Consider the following 24,469-nt stretch of genomic DNA (forward strand, 5'->3'; position numbering starts at 1 on the left):
TTTGTCAAAAAAATTGAAAATGATATGAAGCTAAAGCGCAAGTTCAATCGAAGAAACTCATCGCCTGCCTCCATTCAATCAGAGTCCGATACGCCTCTGATGTGAGCCAATCAGCTACGAACCACACCTCCATGAAGCCAATCAGCATCCCGCGCTCATCTTAAAAGCAACTTCAAATCCACGTCTCAGCCTGCTAACCAGCAAGTGCAAACGGATTGCATGTCGGATTTCGAATCAGATGTCCGATTCAACCCACCCCCAACCCCTTCTCCACCATCGTAGCTGAGTTCATCTAGCTTCCAAGACGTTCCTCCATCCTCAACCCATCAGAGTGTTTTCTCCCTTCAGTCTTCAGCACCCCCTATCACCTCGTTATTGGTCCGGCAGAAGACCACCATGTTGGGCCCGGTTCTGCCAGAGGTTTCTTCCCAAAGGGGAGTTTTTCCTCTCCACAGTCGCTTCAAGCTTGCTCATCATGGACAGTTCATGCAAACCTGTGTTTATCAAGTTGGACATCTATCTTAAACAGATCACCATATGGACTGAACAAACTTCTTCTATCTCCACTCCACCACCAGTTTCAGACCTGGGGGGGAACATCCCTGTTCTCATACATCTACTTATGCATATTAAAGTATAATTCAGCATTAATGTTTCCTGCCAAGGTCTGAGCGCCAAAGACTTAAATTATTGTGTCAATAAAATCCTTCTAATTGCCATTTCTTTCTCTGTGAGTTTTTCAGATTGAAGTATTATTTCCTTTTGCCTTGTTTCCTTTCCTTTTCATTTCCAATTTCCAGGAATGGAGTACATTGTGTTAACCGTTGGGTTGATTGATGTTAATCACATACGATCTCAATTAAATACATGTGAAAAGGTTCGGGGTGTGTGAATACTGCTGCAAAGTACTGTACAAGAGTCACATATAAAATTGCAAGCATGGTGTACATAAATCATTGTTAAGTCATGAGGGCAGTAATACAAGCCTTAGTGGTGTTAAAGTATGCAGCAAATAAGAGTGCCTTGTTTTTAAAAGCATGATATTCAGTAATACATCAAAGACAAACCATGAATTACACCTCACCCAGTTCTTTTATAGGTAACTTTATATATTTTTCTTGTATTTGTATGAACCCATTAATTCCCTGACATGGGGAGTATAAGGAATATTTGATAGACAGAATGCATGATGATATGTTTATTTCTGTTCTGCAGGCTGAAGGCAGCCCTGGAGCAGATGGACCGGGGCGTGGTGGACCTGCAGGAGCTCCGCAGGAACCTGGAGCTGGCGGCGGCCATGCTGGATGCTGTTTACACGGATGAGACCAGGTGAGTCAAAGCCGGGCGAGCGGACGGTCGGGTGAAAAAGTAACAGAAGACACGAGGTGGCATGGTTTCTTTCTTCTCTGCAGGCGCCTGTTGGACACAGAGGATGAGCTGAGCGACCTGCAGGCGGAGTCGGTGCCGAGCGAAGTGCGCGACTGGCTGGCGTGCACTTTCAGCAGGAAGATGGGCGTGGCCAAGCGCCGTCCTGAGGAGAAGCCACGATTCAGGAGCATTGTTCATGCAGTGCAAGCTGGAATCTTTGTAGAAAGGTAAATGTGCACATTTCACTTGGCAGGAGAATTGTGCTGTGAAACATTCTGGGTGGGAATAAAAGGCTCTACATAACCATAACAGTCACTACCGCAGACTGATCGATGAAACTGAGGTAATCATGGGATGGATTGTACTCATCCATTTAAAACATCAATTGAGTTCTGAATGAGATCCTTTTTCTGGTTTTTCTTCTCTGAAGTGATCAGATAAAGACATTAAAGGGGTACTTAAACACTGAAACCCATTATATTCATTATACTCATAATAGGACTCCCATCATGCATCATTACATTTACATTTTACATTTAAATGTGCCAGAAAGGCATTTTACTCATGAACTGTCCTTTAGATTATTCACCATTCTCCACAGTAGCTGCATAATGCAGATTTTAACAGACTGTGTCATATTCCTGGGATATTCTTTATATTATTATTCCAAATAAGCATTTTTTTTGCCTAAACATGGATCTCAAAAACTAACAGGAGTAAATACAGAGAAGCGACACAATGGGATAATGATTCTTGCCTTGCTACACATTTAACACTGGCAGGATTTTTGGCATGTCAAAAAAATTCAGCTGCATTAGTGGCGCAGCTCTCATTTGCCAACTAAACTGGACAACTTCTACAAGAATCAACACCACTGCTACTCAAATATTACATCAATGACCCAAAAATCTAAGTTATTCCTGACTTCACTGATGAAGATTCCCTAACATCTACACGCCAGATTCTTTAAACTCTGAGGTTTCTCTAATAAATATCTGACCATTTGAGAAACAAAAAACAAAATCTCTATGGTTATGTCACAGAGATAGTAAAATATCCCATCCTGATGTAGCTATACACTGTAAATGTCACAGCCTTGATTCCAATGTGCATGCTCTATTCATAAAGGAGCGAAAAACATCACATACTTCACAAAGACTTGTACAAAATTCTTTTAATCTCCCTCTATTTAGGCCTCAATAACACTGCATACTACACTGAGATATGTGACAAGCTATGAGATAGCATCTTAATTCCACTCAGCCATGTGTGTGACACAACGGTTCATCCAAATAAACTTTTTGCATAACATAAGACTTTATAATGATATGAAATATTGTGCTGTTTTCATAATAAAAGCTCAGGTGTCACGGGATCCGTCTTGTAACACTCCTACTGAACATTGCGTTGCAGTACACGTCAGGATACAGCAAACTAGACACGGTAATAGCTTTTCGGACAGATGTTGGGGTACAGATGGGTTGGGGAGGGGGGTAGACGTTGTAAAATTTTGTTTAATCTCTTAATCCTGCTTCTCAGATTTGCCGTTTGCAAATATCCTGCACTACTTACTGAAATGAAGAAACAAACACTCAGATGTCTGTAATAGTAAACTGGGTTTAGAGCTTTTTCAGCATGGAGCTGTTGCGGCCAATCTAAACAGGAGATTAGAAGTTAACAAATGATTGGAAATAAACAAGCAGTTATGGACCACCTACAACATGCAACATTCGCCTGTGGGGTTCAGTAAAATCAACACCATTGAGTGCAGTGACCCCAAAATGACTTTTATGCATCAGACATAGGGCACCTTTGTTTTATCTTTACTATTGTTAAAGTAGATAATAATCGGAACAGTGTTTAACCCTCATCTACGCTGTCCTTTGGCACTTGTTCCGCTTACTTCTACTAAGCCCCTAATGTCAAAAAGTTCCTTTTTAATTTCTCTCATGAAAGTTTCTTTCAAGTAGCACCTTTTGTCACTGGGTAAACAATACCATTGTTAATTAAAAATGTATTTGGCCTCAAAGACTCATGCAGAGATGGGAAATACAAGCGTGGGAAAGGGCGAATGACAGAAATAAAAAGGGACAGGACTGTGAAAACATTTTGGCTAAAAAAATAACCCGATAAAGATGCTATGACATTAAAACAATGCTTGAGAAATCAACAGCATGATGCCGGATGGGAATTTTCTATTTCACGTTAACATTTTTTTTGTCAACAAATGTCTTTCATGAACAGATGTGCAACAAACGTATTCACACCCCCAAGAACTTTTTCACCTTTTGCTACAAACTTCCTTATCTTTCATTGGATTTTACATGACCGACCAACACAAAATAGTTTGTAATCGTGAAGTGGGAGGAAATTATACATGGTTTTCAATTGTTTTTAAAATGAAAATCTGAAAAGTGCAGCATGCAATTGTATTAAACCCCTCTGGTGGTTAACTTGCAACTCTGGGTCATTTAGATTTAAACCTCTCCCATCAAAAGACTGAAATCTTTTGATATTCTTCAGCTCAGTCAGACTAGATAGAGAGCGTCTATGAACAGTGGTGTTCTAATGTTAATAAAAATACTCTCAGTTAGATGTAAAACGTTGACCGGGCCATTCTAACACTAAACCATTTCATTGTGGCTCTGGATGGATGTTTAATATCGTTGTCCTGCTGGAAGGTGAACCTTCGCCAAAATCTCACATCTTTTGCCACCTTAAACATGTTTTCTTGTGCATTTAGCTCCAGCCGTCGTCCAATCAAATCTGACTTGCCTGTCCACGCTGTTTTGTGGAAAATTGTAAAAAAAATAATAACTTTCTGATGTTGTACAGTTGGTTGCTCCAGATTTTATTTGGGGATATCAACAATAGAAGATTTCTATTTGTAAAAATGTGGAAACAATGTATCTTTTACCTCCCACTTCACAAATATTTGCTGCTTAGTGATGGTCTGTCACATACTTTCATCCAGCTAAGACACTGATGCTCATGGATGTAACGTAACAAAATGTGAAAAGGTTCAAGGGGATTGAAAGCTTTTTGCAAGGCTCTATAATTACCACGAGTGTCCCTGTATGCTCACAGAGCAGCAAGCACCCTCAGAAGGCTTTTCATTCACTGGGAGCTTTTCTTCTTCCATAGGGAAAAAAAAAAAGACTTCCTGAAGTTGCCAAAAGTGAAAAGGCATGCATTTATCAGAACGACTGGGTTGCTTTAAATGCACTAGGTAAATTGTACCTTTTTTAGACGAAAATCCTCAAAGATTTGCTTTTCAGAAAAAAAATGACACTTTCAAATGTTCGGCCTGTTCACTCGTTTTGATGCGGATCAGAAATCGTGAGCACCCGCAGAAGGAAGACAGAACAGCCATAGATTTTCTTCGAAATAAACATAGGACAACATCCGGCTTGACAGCAGATGTGATTAAGAGGTCGAACGCGAGGCGTAATGACGTTAGCCCGTGCTACAGGCGGACGGCGCACAGGGAAACTTTGCGAGCTCCAATATCATTAGGTTGTAAATGAGTGGCAGTGAAAGAACGCAGTATCAGTTCATCTGCTGCAGCTTAATGACGCATGAAATCAAAAAATATCTGCTGCAACTAAGCAGCGCTCCGTTTCGCTGGGTGCCGGTGCGCGTCTGCGTGCATGTGTTTGGAAGGGGGTTGCCATGGCAACAAACAATCCATCCTGGTCTCAAACTGTGGAGGAGGGCACCAGGAGGGGGTCTGTGTGAGAGGTGTTTATATGCATGCCACTGCCTGTATTTATATGTGTGAGATTGGTGTGTGATATTTTTATCTGTGTGTGTGTGTGTGTGTGTGTGACAACAGGATGTACAGACGGACTTCCAACATGGCTGGTCTGACCTACCCTCCCACTGCTTTGACAGCTCTGAAGGTAAAAAAAGGACACTCCCCCCCCCCTCTCTGCCAGGATGTGGCAATTTATTGCATTGATCCTGTGTTCAGTTGGAAAGGTGGAAAAAGTTTAAATGATCGTGACAAGCAGGGAATCGGATGCGTTTCCGGCAGAAGCTGAAAGGAAGGGGATGTGGTAAATTAGAGAGGTAAAGCATAAAGAAGGGTAAAGTTGAGAGACTGGCTCAGAAGGGGAGAACAGGAAAGAACAGACACAGAAAGGAAGGTAAGGGTACGGAGAAGGATAAAGTAATTTAGGAGAAGATGGATCTTATTAAAGTAGAGAGAAATGACTAAAGTATTGCTGCACCTTTAGCATTTCGTTCACAGTACAATCACAAATTAAAATGTAATTTTTAGACAATACAACATACCTCAGAACTATTAAAAATATGTGCTTTCCCATTTTTTAGACAGAAAGGTCAGGCAAGGGCCATGTATTAAGAGGAGAAGCAGCTAAGAAACGCAGATACCTCTGGAGGAGCTGCAGAGATCCGCAGCTTAGTTGGGAAAAACTATCTAATCTGAATCTAATCTATTTTTCTCTGAAATGCTGTAAGACAGCCATTATAGAAGTCCTGTTTTCCACATTACATGAAGAGAACACGTGGAAAAAGCTGCTCAGCTCAAACTGGAACTTTCTGGCCTGCATGTGAAATGCTGTGTGTTCTGGGGAAACTAACACTGCTCATCACCCTGAACACATCATGAAACATGGGAATAGCAGCATCATGCTGTGGCGGGGTTTTTATGTCTGGCAGGGACAGGACAGCGGTTCAGAGTCGCTGGGGAGATGGACAGAGCTAGACACAGGAGAAGGCTGGAAGAAAACCTGATACAAACTACAAAATGCTTTAAACTGGGGCAAAGGTTCGCCTTTCAGCAAGCCAATAAACCTCAAAAGCTGGCACCAGGTTAGAATGAAATAGGAATAGGTTAGATGAAAGCATGATTATTTGCTAGAATGGCCTAGTCAAAGTCCAGAGATGGATTCAATTGAGAATCTCTGGCAAGATTCCTGTTGACACATGTTCTTCATCTTTACAAAGAAGGATGGGCAATTTCAGTCTCTTAATCTGCAAAGCCGGTAGAGACTTACCCCAAAAGACTTGCAACTATATTGCAGTAAGGTGGTTATACAATAAAATACTATACACAAATAAACCCTGAACTTGAGATGCTTTATTTGGAGAAGATTGCAGAACCCATGTAAGAAACTATTGTCCTTGTACTTCACAATTATGTATCACTGTGTGCTGGTCTGTCACAGAAAATCCCAATAAAATACATCAGTTTGTTACATGAGAAAATGTGGAAAAGATCTACGGGTGTGGTTACTTCAATCATTTCTTTTCAGCTGTTTCCTTCTCTACAGCTGGAGATAGGGGGATATTTAGCGACAGAAAGAAGCAGCAGCATTTACGAAAAGAGCAACAAGAAAGAAGGGAACTTCACAGGGAGAGGAAAAATATAGATGTGTGTAAGCAGGACGGTTGTTTGAAGATTGGAGCAGCAGAAAAATCTACACAAAATGGACTTATAAAGGTAGAAGAAATGGAAGTAATAAGTGTAAAAGAAGAAGGGATGAGAGGAGCTGGTGGAATGGGCTAATGTAGATTTAGTGATGCGTTTCCTGATATATGTTCCTTCTTCAGGGCTTCCTGTGCAAACTTCAAAAAATTCAATTATATCCATAATTACTGTGCTTTGTTATTCTGGGGGCCTGAAACTCTTGAATAATGAGGGGACCAACTTCAAATATAATTGTGAGGTAATGAATAATTGCACTCATTAATTTAATTGCTGCTTTGCCTCTTCTTGGTGAAGACACATACATATAGTACTGCCACCTAGTGACAAGATGTGCGATTACATTAAGCGAGTGAGACTCCCTCAACTAGATTTTTGATAAATTCGTTGATTTTGTTTTCCAGGAGGTGGATCAGTGGTCCTTCGATGTATTCGCCTTCCACGAGGCCACTGGGGAGCACGCCCTCAAGTTCCTGGTCTATGACCTGCTGACCCGCTATGACCTCATCAACAGGTTCAGGGTACACACAGTTTGATTCTCCGTGGCCTCTAACATTAGCTGAATCAACAGGAATGTAGGGAGGAAAGTTGCCTTACATTTTGGCAGGACATTTAGGAACAGGAATCCTTTCATTTTAATCATGTGACTTTTTTTTCCCCCTTTCTGTAGAAAACAAAAGTAAGCCTTCATTTTACAGATTTAGGTTAATCACGGGCCTGAATTATGTAGTAGACAAAAAACAATACAGCCAGTCTCAAGAGTATAAATACAACGTTTCACTATGGGGCAGATACTTCTGCAGGTGATCAAGCTTTAAGAACAAAAAGGAACGAAGGAAAGAACAATGACAAACTAGACGATGGATGGATGGCAGATCCTTAAAGTGACTACAGATCAGATACATTATTATCTCTCCATTGAACATTTAGCTTTCAGGATTTTGCTCCCGCTCTCGCTTGATCTGACTGTGTCTTTGGCTGATTGGTTAGTGGACTTGGGGAGATTCAGGACTGCGGTTTTCAGGCCTCTAATTGATCCATCTGGTTACAGCGTAACCAGTCATGATAACCCTACTAGCCACAGCCCTGTGTTCAGATCCCTGTGCAGGCTCTGGTGCAGTTCGTGGAGGCCCTGGAGAACGGCTACAGCAAACACAGGAACCCCTACCACAACCTGATCCACGCCGCTGACGTCACTCAGACCGCCCACTTCCTGATGCTACACACTGGACTGATGGTAACGCACACTCACACAAATAATGCGTCGCTTGGGTCATTAGTTGGCTTTGAGTTTCATACGGTTAGAAGAATAGAATTACACTAATGCCAACAGAAATGGCTTTGACACTCATTATTCATTCATGGCCCCGGTGAGCAGTGAGCGTCCACTTTAACCCACTCAGGCCACTGTGTGTTTGTGTGTAGCATTGGCTCAGCGAGCTGGAGATCCTCGCCATGGTGTTTGCCGCGGCGATCCATGACTTCGAACACACGGGAACCACAAACAACTTCCACATCCACACCAGGTGACGCACCGAGTAACCAAAGTGAAAAGAACGCTTCATCGTTCGCTAGAACTTACAAGCTTAACTGTGACAACTTATTTTTTGCCAGGAAACTCACCTAGTTCATGCCATTCGTTTTTAAAAAAACAATGATTAAAAACCTTCCCCAGTACAGAGAGAAAAAAAAAGACGCAAATTGAAGGTTGTTGAAGGCGTTGAACCAGAAATCTTTTGGATGTTTTGTCCCTCAATAATAGCCCATTATGCAGGAGCCAATTAGAAAAGCATGTTTCAATTGCACTGCAGGATCAGACGTCTGAACAGTTTTCTCCATCTGGCAGGTCGGATGTGGCCATTCTGTACAACGACAGGTCAGTGCTGGAAAACCATCACGTCAGCACCGCGTACAAGCTGATGACGGAGGAGGACATGAACATCCTGGTCAACCTGAACAAAGAAGACTGGAGGTTTGCTCTGGCACAAGCTTGCGCCAATGAACCTCACTGCTCCCAGCCTGCATCCACACGCTAGTTCCAGTTATTTTTGGCACAGCTTCTTTTGGACCTGGGGTTTAAACTAAAACATTCACTTGACACTTTCTGCTGTGGTCATGATGATCACGCACTTACCGTAAGGGATCTGTTACCGTTTTGTAAAATAGCTTTTCGAAAGGTCTGCCAAAACTCAAATCGCTTTGTAATTTCAACCACGGCAAAAAAAGTTTTCTTGGTTTACCAAGAGAAGCAAGTCAGACAGTGATGCTTGAAGAGTTTTTATCCTTTTTGTGAGGCCAGAGTTTTAAATAAGCCATAGCAGCAGTGTGGAGGGTCACTCTGAGGCCTCATTTGCGTTAAACGCCCAAATTATAATGGTGTTCATATTACAGAAATCCTGGCATGTCTCAGTCCAGCCAGTTTAGACCAAATTAGCTATAAAAGGGAATAGATGAGTCATGCCTTTACGAAATACAAAAGAAAAATCAACCCTGTGGCCCATTATATGCTTAGTATTCTGCTAATAGCACTTTGAAAATCCCATTGATGGTGATAAATTGGTATCTAATTATTGTCAAACTGAATCTTTAACATAAATGTTTCTTAGTAAACGACAGGCAACACTCCATTATGGTAAAAAGTTTCTAAAGTTGCAGGTGACAAATGGTCTCCTGCTAATTTTCCTGTTTAAGTCTAGACATAACATTGGTTTATTCTTAAAAATTTAAAATCCCATTTTACGCTTTACTACTCCCAGGTACAGTAGTTTGACAACCAAAAGATTACATGGCGGGACCTCTCAGTAGGAACTGATGTGAATGGAAATTGCTCTGAATACGAACAGCATGAACACGCCAAACATTCCTCTTGCCTGCCTACTGTACCAACAGCAATGAAGCCCACAGTAGAGGTGTCAATTGCAACATCCGTTATTTGTTCTGTGGGCAAATGCTCCAAATAAAGCTACAGGTACAACTCATACAACTTAACTCTGTGTAAAAAATAAATAAAGATTAGATGGCACCTTCCCTAACATGCTGAATCAGGGGCTGAGGCAAGTGTTTGGGGATCGATGTCGTTTAACTGCAATCCTGGATACCATAACAAAAAGTGATGCTAGTGATTTGATAATGTTTATATGGGATGCCAGTACTGCTGAAATATCTGGGTGTTGGGTATGTGGACATACTTAAAAAATACTCTGTGATGGAGAATTCTTGCTAAAGTCCCAACAGAATCAAGTTTTTCCTTCAAATAACAAACCAAAATAAAACCTTAATTACTTTTTACTCTCAGCTGGGAAATTGTTACTATTAAAAATTTCTAAGCTAATTAAGTTTTGTATTCAGATGTTCTACTGTTCTGGGAAAGGTTGTGCACAAGAGCTGGACTGAAAATAAGTTTCTAAAGTAACTGAGGGTGAAAAGAAAAACCTCCAAAGACCTTTAGAATCCCTGTAAAGCTATTGCTCAGGATCATCCGAAAACAAACTGTAATCAGTTGAACAATTGCTCAAGCATATGTAGCCACTAGACATCATTGAAATGTAAAATAAAATCATCAGTTTAGTGATCTTTTGAATCATCAATAAGGGAAACCAAGCCTCAAGTTTGAGAACCCAAGCTTTTTGTCTCTGAAACATCTGTCGACCAACATGCAACTCACTGAAAACTCCGGAACTTAAAACCTGATCTTTGAGGATTGAATGTGTTGATTTTTCGACAGGGAGCTGAGGGCTCTGGTGATAGAGATGGTGATGTCCACAGACATGTCCTGTCACTTTCAGCAGATCAAGACCATGAGGAACTCCCTGACGCAGACAAACGGGTCAGTACTGCAGGGGGCACCAGTGCCCCAGTTGACACCTTTGCTATCTGTAATATGAGACATCTGGGCCACCGTAGACACTACCAAAAATGATGACACATATTTTGAAGAATCATTAATTTAAATTGCATGCATAGGTATATAGATGTTTCTATTATTTTAGTTTTATTCGTTGATTTTCGTGGCATATTTTCAGCACGGGTAATCTTTTATCCACAAGAGGGCGATGTAGCTCCATAAACACCCTTATTGTCCACGGCGTTGGGTGAATTCAGAAGTCAGATTTCCTTAGTTCCTGGTTGGAAATCCGACAAGAAGTAACCCTGGAGTTAACGCCTCAGCTGGGAGAGACAGAGGTCTCTGAGCAGCCAAGATATCCAACATGGCTGCTGCACATATAAAACACAGTAAACGTTGCAAATGGAACTTTTATTTGCGCCGTTAAACCAGCAATACGTGCAAACCAAAAGTTTTTACTTTCCACCTCTTAACATTTGTGAAAAATTTCCAAACAACCTGCTCTGCGTTTCTTCTGACCAAGGGAAATAAAAAGCAGCCTTCTTTAAATGTGCAGCAACAGGCAGGAGAGGGGCAGAACTACATTACTCTAGGATCCATACTTCATGCTTCCTTCATGCTTGAGTCACAAATGCTGTAACCAACTAGATTTATGTGAGCTATTTAGCTCTAGCAACAATGTTGCAAATTTCTACATGCTTCTGCTGTCACAGCATTTTTTTCTGGAACAAGTCTGAAATGTGTGAGGTTACTTGTGTACACCGCAAACAGCAAAGAAGACAGAAATCCGCCACATTTCTGCAATTGACTTCTAATAAGAAAACACTTTTAAAAACAGGCCAAGCGTTCCCTCCTGCATGCACAGCAAATACTTTTCTTTAGTACGCATATTGAACTCCTCAACACACTTCCAAATTTAGATTCTTTGTCGTGAGCACTGCTTCCTGGAAGACGTGTGAGGCTGGTCCATCTGATGGACACGACTAGATCAGCAGTGGGAGTTTGGTGCAATGGCCCAACATAAGGTCCTGCAGGCTGCTGGACCAGGACCAGATTGGCCAGTATGTCCCTGTAGGGGCTCTGTTCAGACTTTCACAGCAATAGTGCTGAGTCCGACCGGTCCGGCTTCTGCCTCTCTCTGTTTGTCAGTGCTGCAGGAGGTGTGGAGGGAGGCGGCTGTCACGCTTTTCACCTCACGCTTGGATGAGATTTTGGGGAAGACGCTGTCATCGGCCTGTCAGCAAGCCGATTCTGCTTGTTGTTTCTGAGGCTGACTGTGCTCTCTGCAAACGGCACTCAAAATACAAAACAAAAGACGCGCCAGCTTTTACCTAACATATGGTGGCCAGGCTGATAGTCTCTTTTTAGTTTGAGCTGTGATTCTGGAATAAAGCTGTTTTTTGGAATAAAGCTATTCCAGGGATCGTTTCTATGGTCTACTAAATCTGGGTTGTTGTCTGTCTCCAGTATAGACAAAGTGAAGGTTTTGTCTCTGATGCTTCATGCAGCAGACATCAGTCATCCAGCCAAAGCCTGGCCTCTGCACTACCACTGGACCCACAGCCTGATGGAAGAGTTCTTCAGACAGGTACACAACTCAGTACTTCTGTCTGTCTGATGTCACACTTCTCCCAAACCTGACCTGAACTGCAATATTCTCTGGGTCCCTAAGAGAAAGCTCCACTTGAATCACTCATGAAACAAGGAAGCCCTTTCTGCCTGAGGAATTTAGGTGCTAAATTTGCTGCCCCACTAGGAATAAGATCCATCCATCCATCCATCTTCCATAACGCTTATCCCTGTTGGGGTCACGAGGGGTGCTGGTGCCGATCTCCAGCTGTCAATGGGCGAGAGGCGGGGTTCACCCCAGACAGGTTGCCAGTCTATCGCAGGGTAGGAGTAAGATCAATTTCTAAAATTTTCACAAGATCATTTTGTTTTTAAAGTACCTTCAGTAACGTTGGTTGAGAGCTTAAGGATTCAGTTTGCATTTTATGGCATCATTATGGAGTATACAATGCAATCTAGTCTGATGTAGCGCCATCTGTATTTTAACAGGGAGCAATTAGCAATAAACCTTGTCATTCAGCTATCTTTTCAGTTTCTGTTGTCAGACTGCAAATTAAGTCTAAGCAATTAGCACTGAAGAGAGGACTGTTTAGAAATCGTGGTCAAGTTTAGATGAAATCTTGATTTTTTTTTTATAGCTACATAAGATAAATAAACCTCTATTTACAGAATAAAAAAACACTATCTGCAGTGTTTATTTGGCTATAGTTACTGGGATGATGGGCAGAGTAAAACTGTTTTCAAAAGTTCCTTTTCTCCTCTGACACCTACGGGTTAAGATCTGCACTAGTACATGCAGAGGTGGTAAAGAAGAAGCAACTCCACAAACTGCAAGGATGGATGGTGAAGGTGTCCAATCTGTTTAAAGCAAGACATTAGGCAAGAATTGTTTAAGCTATATTGGGTACAGACAAGGAAAGGAGTATGTGGAACTCACTGGACTAAACAGCACCCAAATACAACCAGTCACAGCAGCTCCTAACTTCGGGAGGTATCATTGTAACTTCATTTTCTGGAAGTCAATTTACAGCAGACATTTTCCCCAAACAGAAAGTCCATAGTTAATGTTGCCATAGTGAGTGGTGCCTCGTTCAACATGTTATGTTGAAAAACATTCTTGATGAGTTTAGAGGTACAACACCTGTGGAATGGTAGACCAGGATGATGGTCCTGATGTTTTTCATAAAGGGGACCCAGAGAGTATTTTCCAACCGATGACAGATAACATTTCTCAAATCCAAAAATCCAAATCCACTTTATTTATATAGCACATTTAACAACAGACAAAGTTTCCAATGTGCTGTACATAAAAAAAAAAAAAAAAAAAAAAAAATCCAATTAAAAAAAAAGTTCTCAAGTTCTTTTCTTCTTGGGAAAGCTTAGTTCAGGGTGTTGGAAAAAAGCCACTGACTGATTATTGGACCTCAGATTCAGGAGGTCTCAGCAACAGATAATTGCAGCCGTGGAGAGTACACTGCTTTGCATTACATCCGTACGCTCTGGAGCATTTTGGCCCTTAGACGAAGGCGTATTTACCGGGGGGGCGTGTATTCTGGTGGCTGCGGTTGTCTACAGCCTGTGTCCTGGCTGTGGACAGCTGGACCAGACCATGGGAGTTTGGTTGTCTGGTCCACACCTGGTCTGTGGATCTGGAGAAAACAATATTAATACCCAAGTCATTCGTTTGGAGAGTTTATCAGGCTCGGGATCAAAATGGATTCAAAAAGCACACCGACCTGGTTTGTGAGTGTCAAAAAATGTACCTCATTTTCAGTCTGTATTACTTGTTCCCTTTCCAGGGCGATAAAGAGGTGGAACTCGGGCTTCCTTTTTCTCCCCTCTGTGACCGCAAAGCCACCATGATTGCTCAGTCACAGATAGGTCTGTAAACATAGCAACCCGATCCTGCATGTTCAGGTTCTGCAGTAGTTTTATTTCTGCTAATGCTTTTTAAAACACAACCCTCGCTTCACTCTCTTTAACCCGGCTGTCTCTCTGGTTGCAGGTTTCATAGACTTCATCGTCGAGCCCACTTTCACTGTCCTGATTGACACAACAGAGAAGGTGATTGGACCTCTGATAGAAGAAGACAGGAAGGCCAGGGAGACAGGCAACAGAAGGTCCAGGTAATAACACTATTTAAATTGATATTACCAAGGAACAACGAGGAATTGTAACAGTAGTGGGTGAGGATATAAGGTTTGCTCAGCTAGTACCTACTTTTAATGGCCCTGGAGGAGGCCATTATCTGTCCACTGTGCAGAGCAAACTTTCATCAAGACAAGGATTGGTCTGTTGGGGTCAGATTCCTTGATCTCGCCACTGCCAAATGCATTCAGCATACACCGATCCTTTTTACCTTCCACACATTGCACTTTAGCTACAACACAGTCATCCAGATGGGACAATTTGAGAGATCTAACAGGGGTGTCTGTAGGATAATTTAGGTCTGACCTCCTGCAGCTGAATCTTGCCAAAACCAAAAAAATATACATATAGCTTTGGGGTGCACCTTGCTAACTAACGTGACTGGTTAGCATTAATTATTAGGAAGAGTATTAACCATTAAGGAGACGGTTCTCTGGGGCTGGACAAACTGATGAGGAAAGCAGCCTCTGTGGTTGGCATGCGTCTTTAATCCTGAGCATCACTGGAATGGAGCAAAGGAGCCTGAAGGAGCTGTTGTTCAACCCCGAAGAACCACCATCACTCTGACACGGCTCATCTAACAGGGAGGGGGACATTTTCAGCGGTCGATGTTTGTCAATGAGTACTTCAACTGACAGGTTTGAGATGTTTATTCCTCCACAGGCAATCCAATTACTTATATCTAAACTAATTGCCAGCAGCTATCAGCTTCTTTGTTTCACTCAGTGCTGAATAGGATAGTGTCTAATGTCTCCCCAAAGCTTACTCTTAATGCATGGGTGACATCAGTATTTAATAAAATCCTATTAGTCTCATTCCATCAATTTGAATGCTTTTATCCCCATCAAATCTAAAAAAAACCCCACAAAAACTACTCATTTTGGGCATGCTTTGATGGCACAGGGGCAGTGAGCATGACCCATGTATGGAGGCCTTAGTCCTCGACACGGCTGACCTGGGTTAGATTCCAGCCTGACGTCCTTTACTGCAAATCTTCCCCCTCTCTCAAATCCCCTTTGTTGTCTGCCTGCTTTGTGAAAAACGAGCCATCATTGCAACAAATACCCAGGAAAAGAACAATATATACAAAGAAATTTATTAATTTGAAACATAAATGCCAGAGATCGACGAAACAGGTTTTTTAGGCCGATAATGATTATTTTGACATCAGACTAGCCGATACCCAATATTTGCTGACAATTTTTTTGGGGCTGATTTTTGAAGCCGATGTTGCTTTTTCTTCCTCCATTAACAAGATAAAAATGACACAATAATAACAAATGTTACACAAGTCTCAAATCTTGTGTTTAAACCAGCTAATATCAATACCAATATCAGCTTCAAACCGCAGTTTGAAAAGTACACCGAATAAATCCATGTCACGACTCTTACAACGGCGCTTTGCTCGCACTTAATGAACTTGTTACAGCGAGACAGGAGCTTCTTTAGTTCAGTGGGAGGGGAAAAAGTTGACATACAGTGTATGGACATTTTTTTAAGTAAAGTTAGATGCTTTACGTGTCGTGATTGGTAATTGTTTTCAAGTGCATACAATATTGCCCATGGAAATGAACACAAGTACAGCGCTGGAAGCTTGCCAGCTTTTTAGATAATGGATCTGAGAACTGATGCATGTATTGGTCGATGCCGATACAGGGAAAAAAAAGGCAACCATTGGCCCAAAATATCGGTCGGCCGATGTATTGGTCATCCTCTAATTGACACTAATTGTAAACTTAATATTCTTATAATAGATCTGTTGTTTAAAACACAGGTATGAAACTCCGGTCCTTGAGGGCCGATGTCCTGCTACTTCTCAACGTGTCTCTGGTCCAACACACCTGAGTCAAATGGCTGAGTTACCTCCTCACTATGCAGTCAAGTTCTCTAGAGTGCTGCTTATGACCTGATCATTTGACTCAAGCGTGTTAATGTAGAGACACATATGGTTGTTGCAGGACACCGGCCCTCAAGGACTGGAGTTTGACACCCCTGCTTTAAAAGACACAATACTTAACACAATACAAATGTATTCAGATGCATTCAAATACAATGTCTTTGCTTTCTTACAATCTCAGGAGCATAGTATGAGGAGTGTAAAGATACATTTAGTTCATTCTAATGTCATGTTCTTTAGTGAAAAGTTTACACCTCTGTTTTATAAGTATGTTCAAGATATGTTTATCCTCATGTTTATCCTCAAGATTCTTATATTCACTTTGTTCCCAAATACATCAATCTAAATGATGTGTTTATTTTATGATCGTCTAATGAAATCTATAGTATTATCAAAATATGGTTTGGGGATCAGAGTCAACCCTTGTAATTCACAACTGATTTGTTTCTAGGCATCACTTCGCTCTGTAATTTCCTTTAGCCATTGCTAAGTACGTTACAGTGTAGTAATCATATATCTCTGTAAGATTCTCTGTGTCTCTGAGTCAGTCTTAGTGGATGTGTAGCAGCCAGAACAGCATATTGGTACCTCACTTAGGTTCTGTATGACTCTGCTTTCATTCAGCCTAACAGGAAGTGGCTCAGTCACTGTGGAGTCGGTGCAGAGACACAGCAGCAATCGCCATGGGAACACAGACGATGGACAGATGAACTTTTCTTTGACAGCCATTGACCTGCCAGGTCTGAGGCACCACCTCTCCAGTGTCATCGGCAGCAACAAGGACCGATGGAAGGAACTGTCTGTGCACGGTATGCCGGCAACACAACACACGCAAACCAAGGGTTAAATTCTTCGAATCAGTCGAAGATTTTAAACCTGAAGAATAAATGTTTTGATGTGTTTAATGATCTCTGTTAAAGAAACAAATTAACTAATTTGATTCTGCTGAAAAGCTTTCAATACCCTGCAAGAACAGAGAAATGTATTATTTTACTCGATATGTCATGAACAGAAACAAAGGTATTTCTGCCAGGACATTTCATGCTCAGGTGGAAGACCCCTGGGAAGTCCTCATAGACATTCATTGTTGCTGATGTAACAACATCCACTTCTAATTCTGACCAGTCCTATAATATTTGTCAAATACTACATAAGAAAAAAGGTGCGCCTATAATACGTGTCAATCAACCTGGTCAGCCACACTGATAATTGTGTAGCACTATATTTCTGCCATGTTTGTGTTGGTTGGGCTATGGGCTGAGCCACTCTTGCTTTCGCCACACCGGTATGTCCCGCCTTAAACCTCAATACTGCAATGTGATTGGCCTGAACCGTTTGTGGTTCGGACACACATGCTTGAAGCCAGAGGAGTATGAGATGGATTCTTGTGTGTTTGTAAACGCACAAATACCGCGACAATTCATCTTGCAGGCAAGATTATGTGTCAATGACAAGATACAAAAGCTCTTAAAACAGGACAGAATGATGTCATTTCCTGCAGCTCTGGAAGAGACAACATGTTTCTCTGTTACAGAGTATGTTTTAAAAACCTTTTGCAAACACAAATCTGAAAAATGTCCCCTTATTCTAATGTCCTCAAATAAATTCAGGTGACTCCAAATGCTTTCAGAAGTCGCCTGATTAGTATATAGCATCTACCTGTGTGTAATTTAATCTCAATATAATACCAGTTGTTCTACCAAGGCCTCAGAGTTTGTTAGAGAACACCAGAAAACAAACAACATCTTGAAAAACAAGGAACACAGCAGACCGGTTGGGGAGAAAGTTGTGGGAATGTTTAAAGGAACAATAAGTAACAATGACACCTAGTCGTTAAAATCTACAAACACAATGCCTTTCACGGACACCCACCATTTACTCAATGGTCCGTTGCACTGAATGTTTACTTACTCAGGATAGGTCTATGATGTTATATTGTGTACAATTTCTGGTCAGCTTCTCTTACTGGCTTCCATAATTGCAGGCTGCTGCAGCATTTGATAAAGTACCAAATGCTGCACTTTGTTTAGGGAACCCTGGGAATTCTCATATGATTGGCTCAGGAACCAGGAAGTAAACATGGGCTACACTCTGAATCAAAATAGTTCCAGACTGTACCTGAAAAACTTGAATAAGACATTGTTGATGGAGAGGACCATTTTACAGTAAATATTTTATGTATAGCTCCATTAAATCAGGGTTTGATTATGGAATAATATCATAAACAAGCTAAAATACATCCATTAAAAACCCTAAAAAGTAAAAAGATGATGCATGAAAACATTTAAAAGAAACAATAAAACAGATGAAAAGAAGAAGTAGAAGAAGCCAGGAGGCTCATGTTAACTCTGGAGGAGAACGAGTAATCCATGGCTCAGGTGGGAGAATCTTTCAACATCTGTAGACTATGTCTGCCTTTTAAGCAATATTTAAAAGAATGTAAGGCATTGTTGAAAGAAAAGTATAAGCAGTCCTGACAGTGGACACTGCAAACACATGGAAGAAGGAGCTCCAATCAGACAAGACCAATATTTAACTCTGTGGGCTTCATGACAAATGCTATATTTGGTTGAAAACTAGCATTGTGCATCCCCTTGTATCGGGTATGTGGCAGCGTCATGCTGTGGAGGTACTTTACTCTAGTAAGGAAAGGGAAGCTGGTCAGACTTAATGAAAGGATGGAAACCAGGAAGAAAACCTGTTATAGGCTGCAGAAGACTTGAGACTGGTGTGGAGGTTAACCTGCCAGCAGGACAACAAACAGCCAGCTACAATAGTTTCGATCAAAACAATTCAAGTAAAATTCAGATCCATTGAGAATCAGTGGCAAGACTAAAAAATTAGCCTTTTCAAACACTCTTTATCAAATCTGACTGTTTCTTTAGTGTTTTTGCAAAGAAGAATGGGGATGTGTGCAAAGCTGGTAGAGACATAACCCAAACAAATTGCATGTGTAATTGCAGCGAATGGTGCTTCTACAAAGTGTTGAAAAGACAATGCACCACACTTTTCAGATATCTGTTTGTAAAAAATGGGAAAAACCTGGAAACATTCCAAGCTTTTGTAAGGTGCTGTAGTATACTTCCTTCTTTTTCAGTGCAAATACAGCTTCAGATGCTAGAGCTAACCAGTAGGTGCCTCTTTCTTCATTAACACTATCTTGTGCAATTGAGGAAAAACTGTTTCTACTCTCATGGCAGCCCAGACTGACTCTTAACCTGTGTAGTTCTGATTTTCAGTTTTTTTTCAATGCTTGGTGTTGATCTACTAATCTAATTATGTCTTTACTCCCCAAACAGAGCTGGCGAAGAAGGAGAAAGAAGAGACAGAGGCAAAAGAAGAAACTGAAGATTTCCAGTCACAAGCCTCACCCGACCACAGTGTCGCGTGCGGACACAACCCGGATCCATCACAGAACTCAGACGATTGCCCTCCATCTGAACGGGATGATGACGAATCCTCTGACCGCATGGTGGCAGATCCCCAGACCTGCAACGGTAGGTGGATGACACCACAGTGACCGCTCTTTACCTCCCAACGAGGACGAACTCACCTGCTGCTGTGTTAACTGTTGCAGGGGCAGAGGAGGAAGAGGAGGATGACAAAGTGCCTGAAAACGCCTGACGACGCAACAACGCAAAATCCTCTATTTGTCTGACTCCGGCAGATCACCATGGCAACAGGCAGCTCGGTGCAGCAACCGCTAGGGTTTAGACTCTTCTGTGTAAAAACACTGCAGCTGACTTAGTGGCCCCTCAGTGGCCCCCAGAGGGCCCCCCCCAGATTATTTGTTTACAAGTGACTGTGGATACATCATATTCAGAGTGACCATTTTCATCAGATCACAGCTTCTTAGCGGCATCCTGGTCCATTTTCTTTCAGACTCAGAGGAAAGGTGTCTGGAAAACCAAAGAGTGTGTGATGTTTGGCGAGTTCCTGTTCATGACTACAGCAGGCCACTGTCTTTAATCAGCAGGCATGAAGCTTGAAGCTGTTAACAAAGCAGCTATGGAGGTTTTCTGAATGCAGGTCACAGCATCAACAGGTGTGAAGTTTATTAGACTCCTTCAGTTATCCGGCATCGGTGCAAGGAGTCGCTGCTGCTCTGCTCTCTGCTCCAGCGTCAAACTCTCAGGTCTGTTGTCCTCACTAAGCCACACCTCCACGTCTGTGATGTCAGAGCTGACAGATTTAACTCCATCAAAATGTGGCAGTAGTTTCTCGTCCACGACACGTCGGTCAAATGAAGCAAACTAAAATCGCTGTAAGCATGCTGATGTGATCAAACCTTTAAACACCTTAAATCTTCCATTTCACGCCCGCGTAGGAACCTCGGTCCTCTAAGGCGCTAATTTCAGCTTTGCTGCTAATAACATTTTCGGTTTGTTTTGTTCCTGCTCCTCGTGTTCATCTTAGCTGCTGTAGATCGTGTCTCATATTTAAATGTTGTGTTACATCCAACGGTGTTAAAATCATGCTTCTTAATATAAAATGGAAAAGATAGTAGTGAATGTCTGATTTCTGTCTCGCTAGGAAAGAATTCTAATCCTAGACACTTTACAGCTTGTTTAGTGGTTTGTAAGACACGTAGTCACACAGAAAATACAATTTTAAAGCTACATTTTTAAATTAACAATTACAACAGGTAAACTATGGATATAATCCCGACAGTGAGCAAACTGTGATCAGATAATATAATAATAGTTTATTTTCAATGATGTCTACAATACCATGATGGAGGACAAACAATGCAAACTGCTAATTACAGCAGACATCTAGTATTAAAAGATAAACAAAAGTTAAGATTAACTGTTGGGCTTGACCAGTGCACTATGCCAAAGATGGGACTGCTTACCAAACATTTCAGACACTGATATAGCTTTTTGCGCAGTGTTTCAGCTGGCCTCGGCACAGCGTTCCTCTGCACAGACATCTGCCCAGGGCGTGCAACGCAGAGCAGGTCAAATGACAAGAAGTTCATCATCCAATACAGTATCTCTTTCACTGTGAATGTCACTCTAAAGGGTAAAACACTGGGATTGTTAATGACAATCCATATTTCTTAGCTCAAGAAAATAATACATAGGCCCATGGTTATCAATACAAGCCAGGCACATGGATATTAGGTGAGATTTTTGTCCAACACGGTGGACATTAAGTTATTTTGACATCTACCAAAAACACACTTATTGAATGTTCATGTAGGAATTTGTCGTGCATAGACTGAAATGAGTTGGGGTTTTCTATAACCTTCAAGAACAGTGCTGAGAAGTTTCTTTTAGCTCAATGGCATCTTGAGGTGGCACATCTGTTTTTGTTTTAAGTTTCGTGACCTAAGATGTTTGAATCATTTCTCCTTTGTCCTTCTTTCACTTTGCACCTGCTTTCCCACAGTCATACTCTCCTTCAGGGGGTTATTCTGTCCTCTCCCATATCCATGTCCCCTCCTATGTTCTTTTGTAAATAGTCTTTGGATTTTTATTTATGGACTTTCTGCATCTCCCTTTGTTTCATTCCAATAAAAATGTCTCAGTGATTGGAAACTTGTCTGTCTGATTATACGCCTGTATTTGTGTCCTCCATACGTTGACCCATGACAGTCCACTTTGCCTTAAACAAAGGAGGTGAATGTTAAAGCTGAACAATCTGGACAAAGCTTCAGACATCCATCTTTTATCAGCTGAAAAAATAAAGGTGGCCATTTCACGCTTTCTTAAATTCTACAAAATCCGTCAACATTCCACCCTTTTCATATATCTCTTGTTAGAGATCCAACAGTCGTCTACAGTTCTGCCTCAAACCTCCCATTAGCTCCTACAGCCATGTCTGTAAAAGATTTATGTTGTCAAATGTAATCCTTTACTCTCAAAGCAAAGATTGCTCTCTGTCTAGGTAGTGAGAGATGAGAACTGAAGCATGATCAGCTAGTTTTGATTCATTCAGAGAGCAGAGCAGCAACAGTATGTTGGTCTAGATTTTATCACTTGTCTTCTTCACAGGATGTTTTATAAACCACAGAAAGTCTTCTTGTACTTTAAGAAATTGTGCCCATTACATAATACTATATGTACCATCCTTGTATAAACCTTGGCGGTGAGCTCTCCAGATGGAAGCTGATCAATAACAGTGACTCAGTGGTGGCCCAGTCATCCCTAAATACCCAGATTACTCCTTTAACACAACAGCAGCTCAGAAACCAGAGAGTTTCTTTTCTTTGCTATGCTACTGTCGCAAATTCTGACTGTGAAAAATGAAAGGACCACCAGAGTGTTATCATGGAGATGAGGGCATTGTGCGTTTCTACATTAACGGCCAAAGAGCCAGTGCTGAACCCGGTGAAGTCTGTAGATTCTCAGATCACTGTTTGTTAATGCAACGTGTGCTGTAGTCATCATGTATCCTCGGTTCTTTGTGTTACAGAGAGTGTGTTGGTGTGGGAGATGGAGAGAAAGTGTGTGTGTGTGTGTGTGTGTGTGTGTGTGTGTGTGTGTGTGTGCAGTGTACAGTCATTCATTGTATTAAAGATTCTGAACTCCACTCCTCTGCTGTGATCTTTTTATTCTAATCTGACTTGCATTGGATGGTTGCAGTATTACATTATTGGCCAAGTTCTGCTGTCTTCAATATTGCATATTGAAGTATTTCACGAAGAACTGAAACCAGATATTTGCACGCACTATAAAATCAGACTTAACCTTTTTTGAAAGTCAGATTAAATTTGACTTACTTTAAAGCCGCAGTCCTCCCTGCATGGATTATTTTTAGTGATTCCACCGGCCTGGAAAAGGGACATGCCTCTTTCGCTTTAGCCCCCATCCTCAGCCCAGTTGACACTTTAAAAGAAATCGATGGGAAATGGTAAATGATCTAAATACATCTATAAAAATGGAGCATAAAAGAAAAAATATAAATAATGTTTCTATACCTGTATATGCAAGATTGTCTTGGATATTTTTAAGGAGTAATCCACTGGGATAAATAACTAGATGCTTTGAAAATATGTTGGAGAGTGTTACTGCAGGTTCCCGGGGCAAACCGCTTCTTCTTCAGGCGGTTTTCAGTGACAGAGTTATATTTACACCTTTGTGTGAGATATTTTGTCTCAGCCATTGTGGAGGTAAGGAGAATACGTTAATAAAAAATATTTTAACTGCAGTGAAATAATTGTTATCGGCTTGATTTTACAGGACTCAATGACTGCGGGCAATCATGAGAGCAGTGAACATTGACCGAGCTAGAGGTCCCAACAGCGGCTGTAGTTACCAGGGACAGACCAGATCTTCTTACAGTAGCTTTCAGGCACGGAGAAAATATTAATATTTGCACATGTTATTAAAAAAAGATTTTAACCACAGAGAAATCCTTTTTATTTTCAGGCTTACTCTCCCGGATGTCTCAGTGGTGCGAGCTGTCATACCTTGCCCAGCTCAAGCTTGACTGGAGCGGCCAATGCTGTTATTGTAGTTGTCATTTTAACTTTATGTTCTCTTTGTCTCTTTTCTCTCTTAATATTAAGTACAACTGGTCTAGTGTTCTGTCAGCTGTAACAGCATCCTGGGAGGGAGATCATCCGCCATTACCATATAACATAGAAAGGATCCCTGGATCAATGTGTGCTTCTGTGCTTTCTGTGTCTCTGCTCTGTGTTCTCAAACCCCCAGTCAGTCGAGGCAGATGACCGTTCATACTGAGCCCGGTTCTGCTGGAGGTTTTTCCTTCCTGTTAATGGGGAGTTTTTCTTTCCACTGTGGCTTCATGCATGCTCAGTATGAGGGATTGGTGCAAAGCCATGTACAATGCGGACGACTGTCCACTGTGGCTCTACGCTTCTCCAGGAGAACTGAATGCTGTTTGTCAAGACTCGATGCAATCTGCTGGGTTTCCTTAGATAGGAAACTTTTTGACCAATCTGTATAATCTGATTGAAATTGACTTTGTAAAGTGCCTTGAGCTGACATTTGTTGTGAATTAGTGGTATAGAAATAACATTTAATTGCATGTACGTCATATTGTATACTTTGTTTTTATATAAAAAACTGTTAAAAGTTAAAATTGGTTTTGGCTATAAATTGCTTAAAGTTAAAGATCACAAACGGATTTTAAATCTAGTGGTAATATGAACTTCGTTGTGACTTTACGAAGAACAAAAAAATAAAAGTTATATAAAACTTTAAAAGGAATGATTTCTCTG

At 41.3% G+C, this 24,469-nt stretch overlaps 1 protein-coding gene across 3 annotated transcripts in view; it reads left to right on the plus strand.

Annotated features, from left to right (window-relative positions):
• Positions 1 to 21,821, plus strand: part of pde1a (phosphodiesterase 1A, calmodulin-dependent) — a 76,237-nt gene extending 54,416 nt beyond the window's left edge. For all 3 annotated transcript variants that reach the window (XM_036138888.1, XM_036138886.1, XM_036138887.1), the window contains 14 exons: positions 1,216 to 1,329; positions 1,413 to 1,595; positions 5,204 to 5,270; positions 7,225 to 7,341; positions 7,917 to 8,057; positions 8,246 to 8,346; positions 8,667 to 8,792; positions 10,545 to 10,646; positions 12,132 to 12,252; positions 14,033 to 14,114; positions 14,239 to 14,359; positions 16,903 to 17,087; positions 19,578 to 19,775; positions 19,856 to 21,821. In XM_036138888.1, coding sequence (XP_035994781.1) covers positions 1,216 to 1,329; positions 1,413 to 1,595; positions 5,204 to 5,270; positions 7,225 to 7,341; positions 7,917 to 8,057; positions 8,246 to 8,346; positions 8,667 to 8,792; positions 10,545 to 10,646; positions 12,132 to 12,252; positions 14,033 to 14,114; positions 14,239 to 14,359; positions 16,903 to 17,087; positions 19,578 to 19,775; positions 19,856 to 19,902 — 1,705 coding nt within the window. In that variant the 3' untranslated portion in view covers positions 19,903 to 21,821. The remainder of the gene's footprint in view (positions 1 to 1,215; positions 1,330 to 1,412; positions 1,596 to 5,203; positions 5,271 to 7,224; positions 7,342 to 7,916; positions 8,058 to 8,245; positions 8,347 to 8,666; positions 8,793 to 10,544; positions 10,647 to 12,131; positions 12,253 to 14,032; positions 14,115 to 14,238; positions 14,360 to 16,902; positions 17,088 to 19,577; positions 19,776 to 19,855) is intronic.
• Positions 21,822 to 24,469: the final 2,648 nt, after the last annotated feature.

This window comes from Fundulus heteroclitus, chromosome 7 (assembly GCF_011125445.2).
Source record: "Fundulus heteroclitus isolate FHET01 chromosome 7, MU-UCD_Fhet_4.1, whole genome shotgun sequence".
Taxonomy (NCBI): Eukaryota; Metazoa; Chordata; class Actinopteri; order Cyprinodontiformes; family Fundulidae; genus Fundulus; species Fundulus heteroclitus.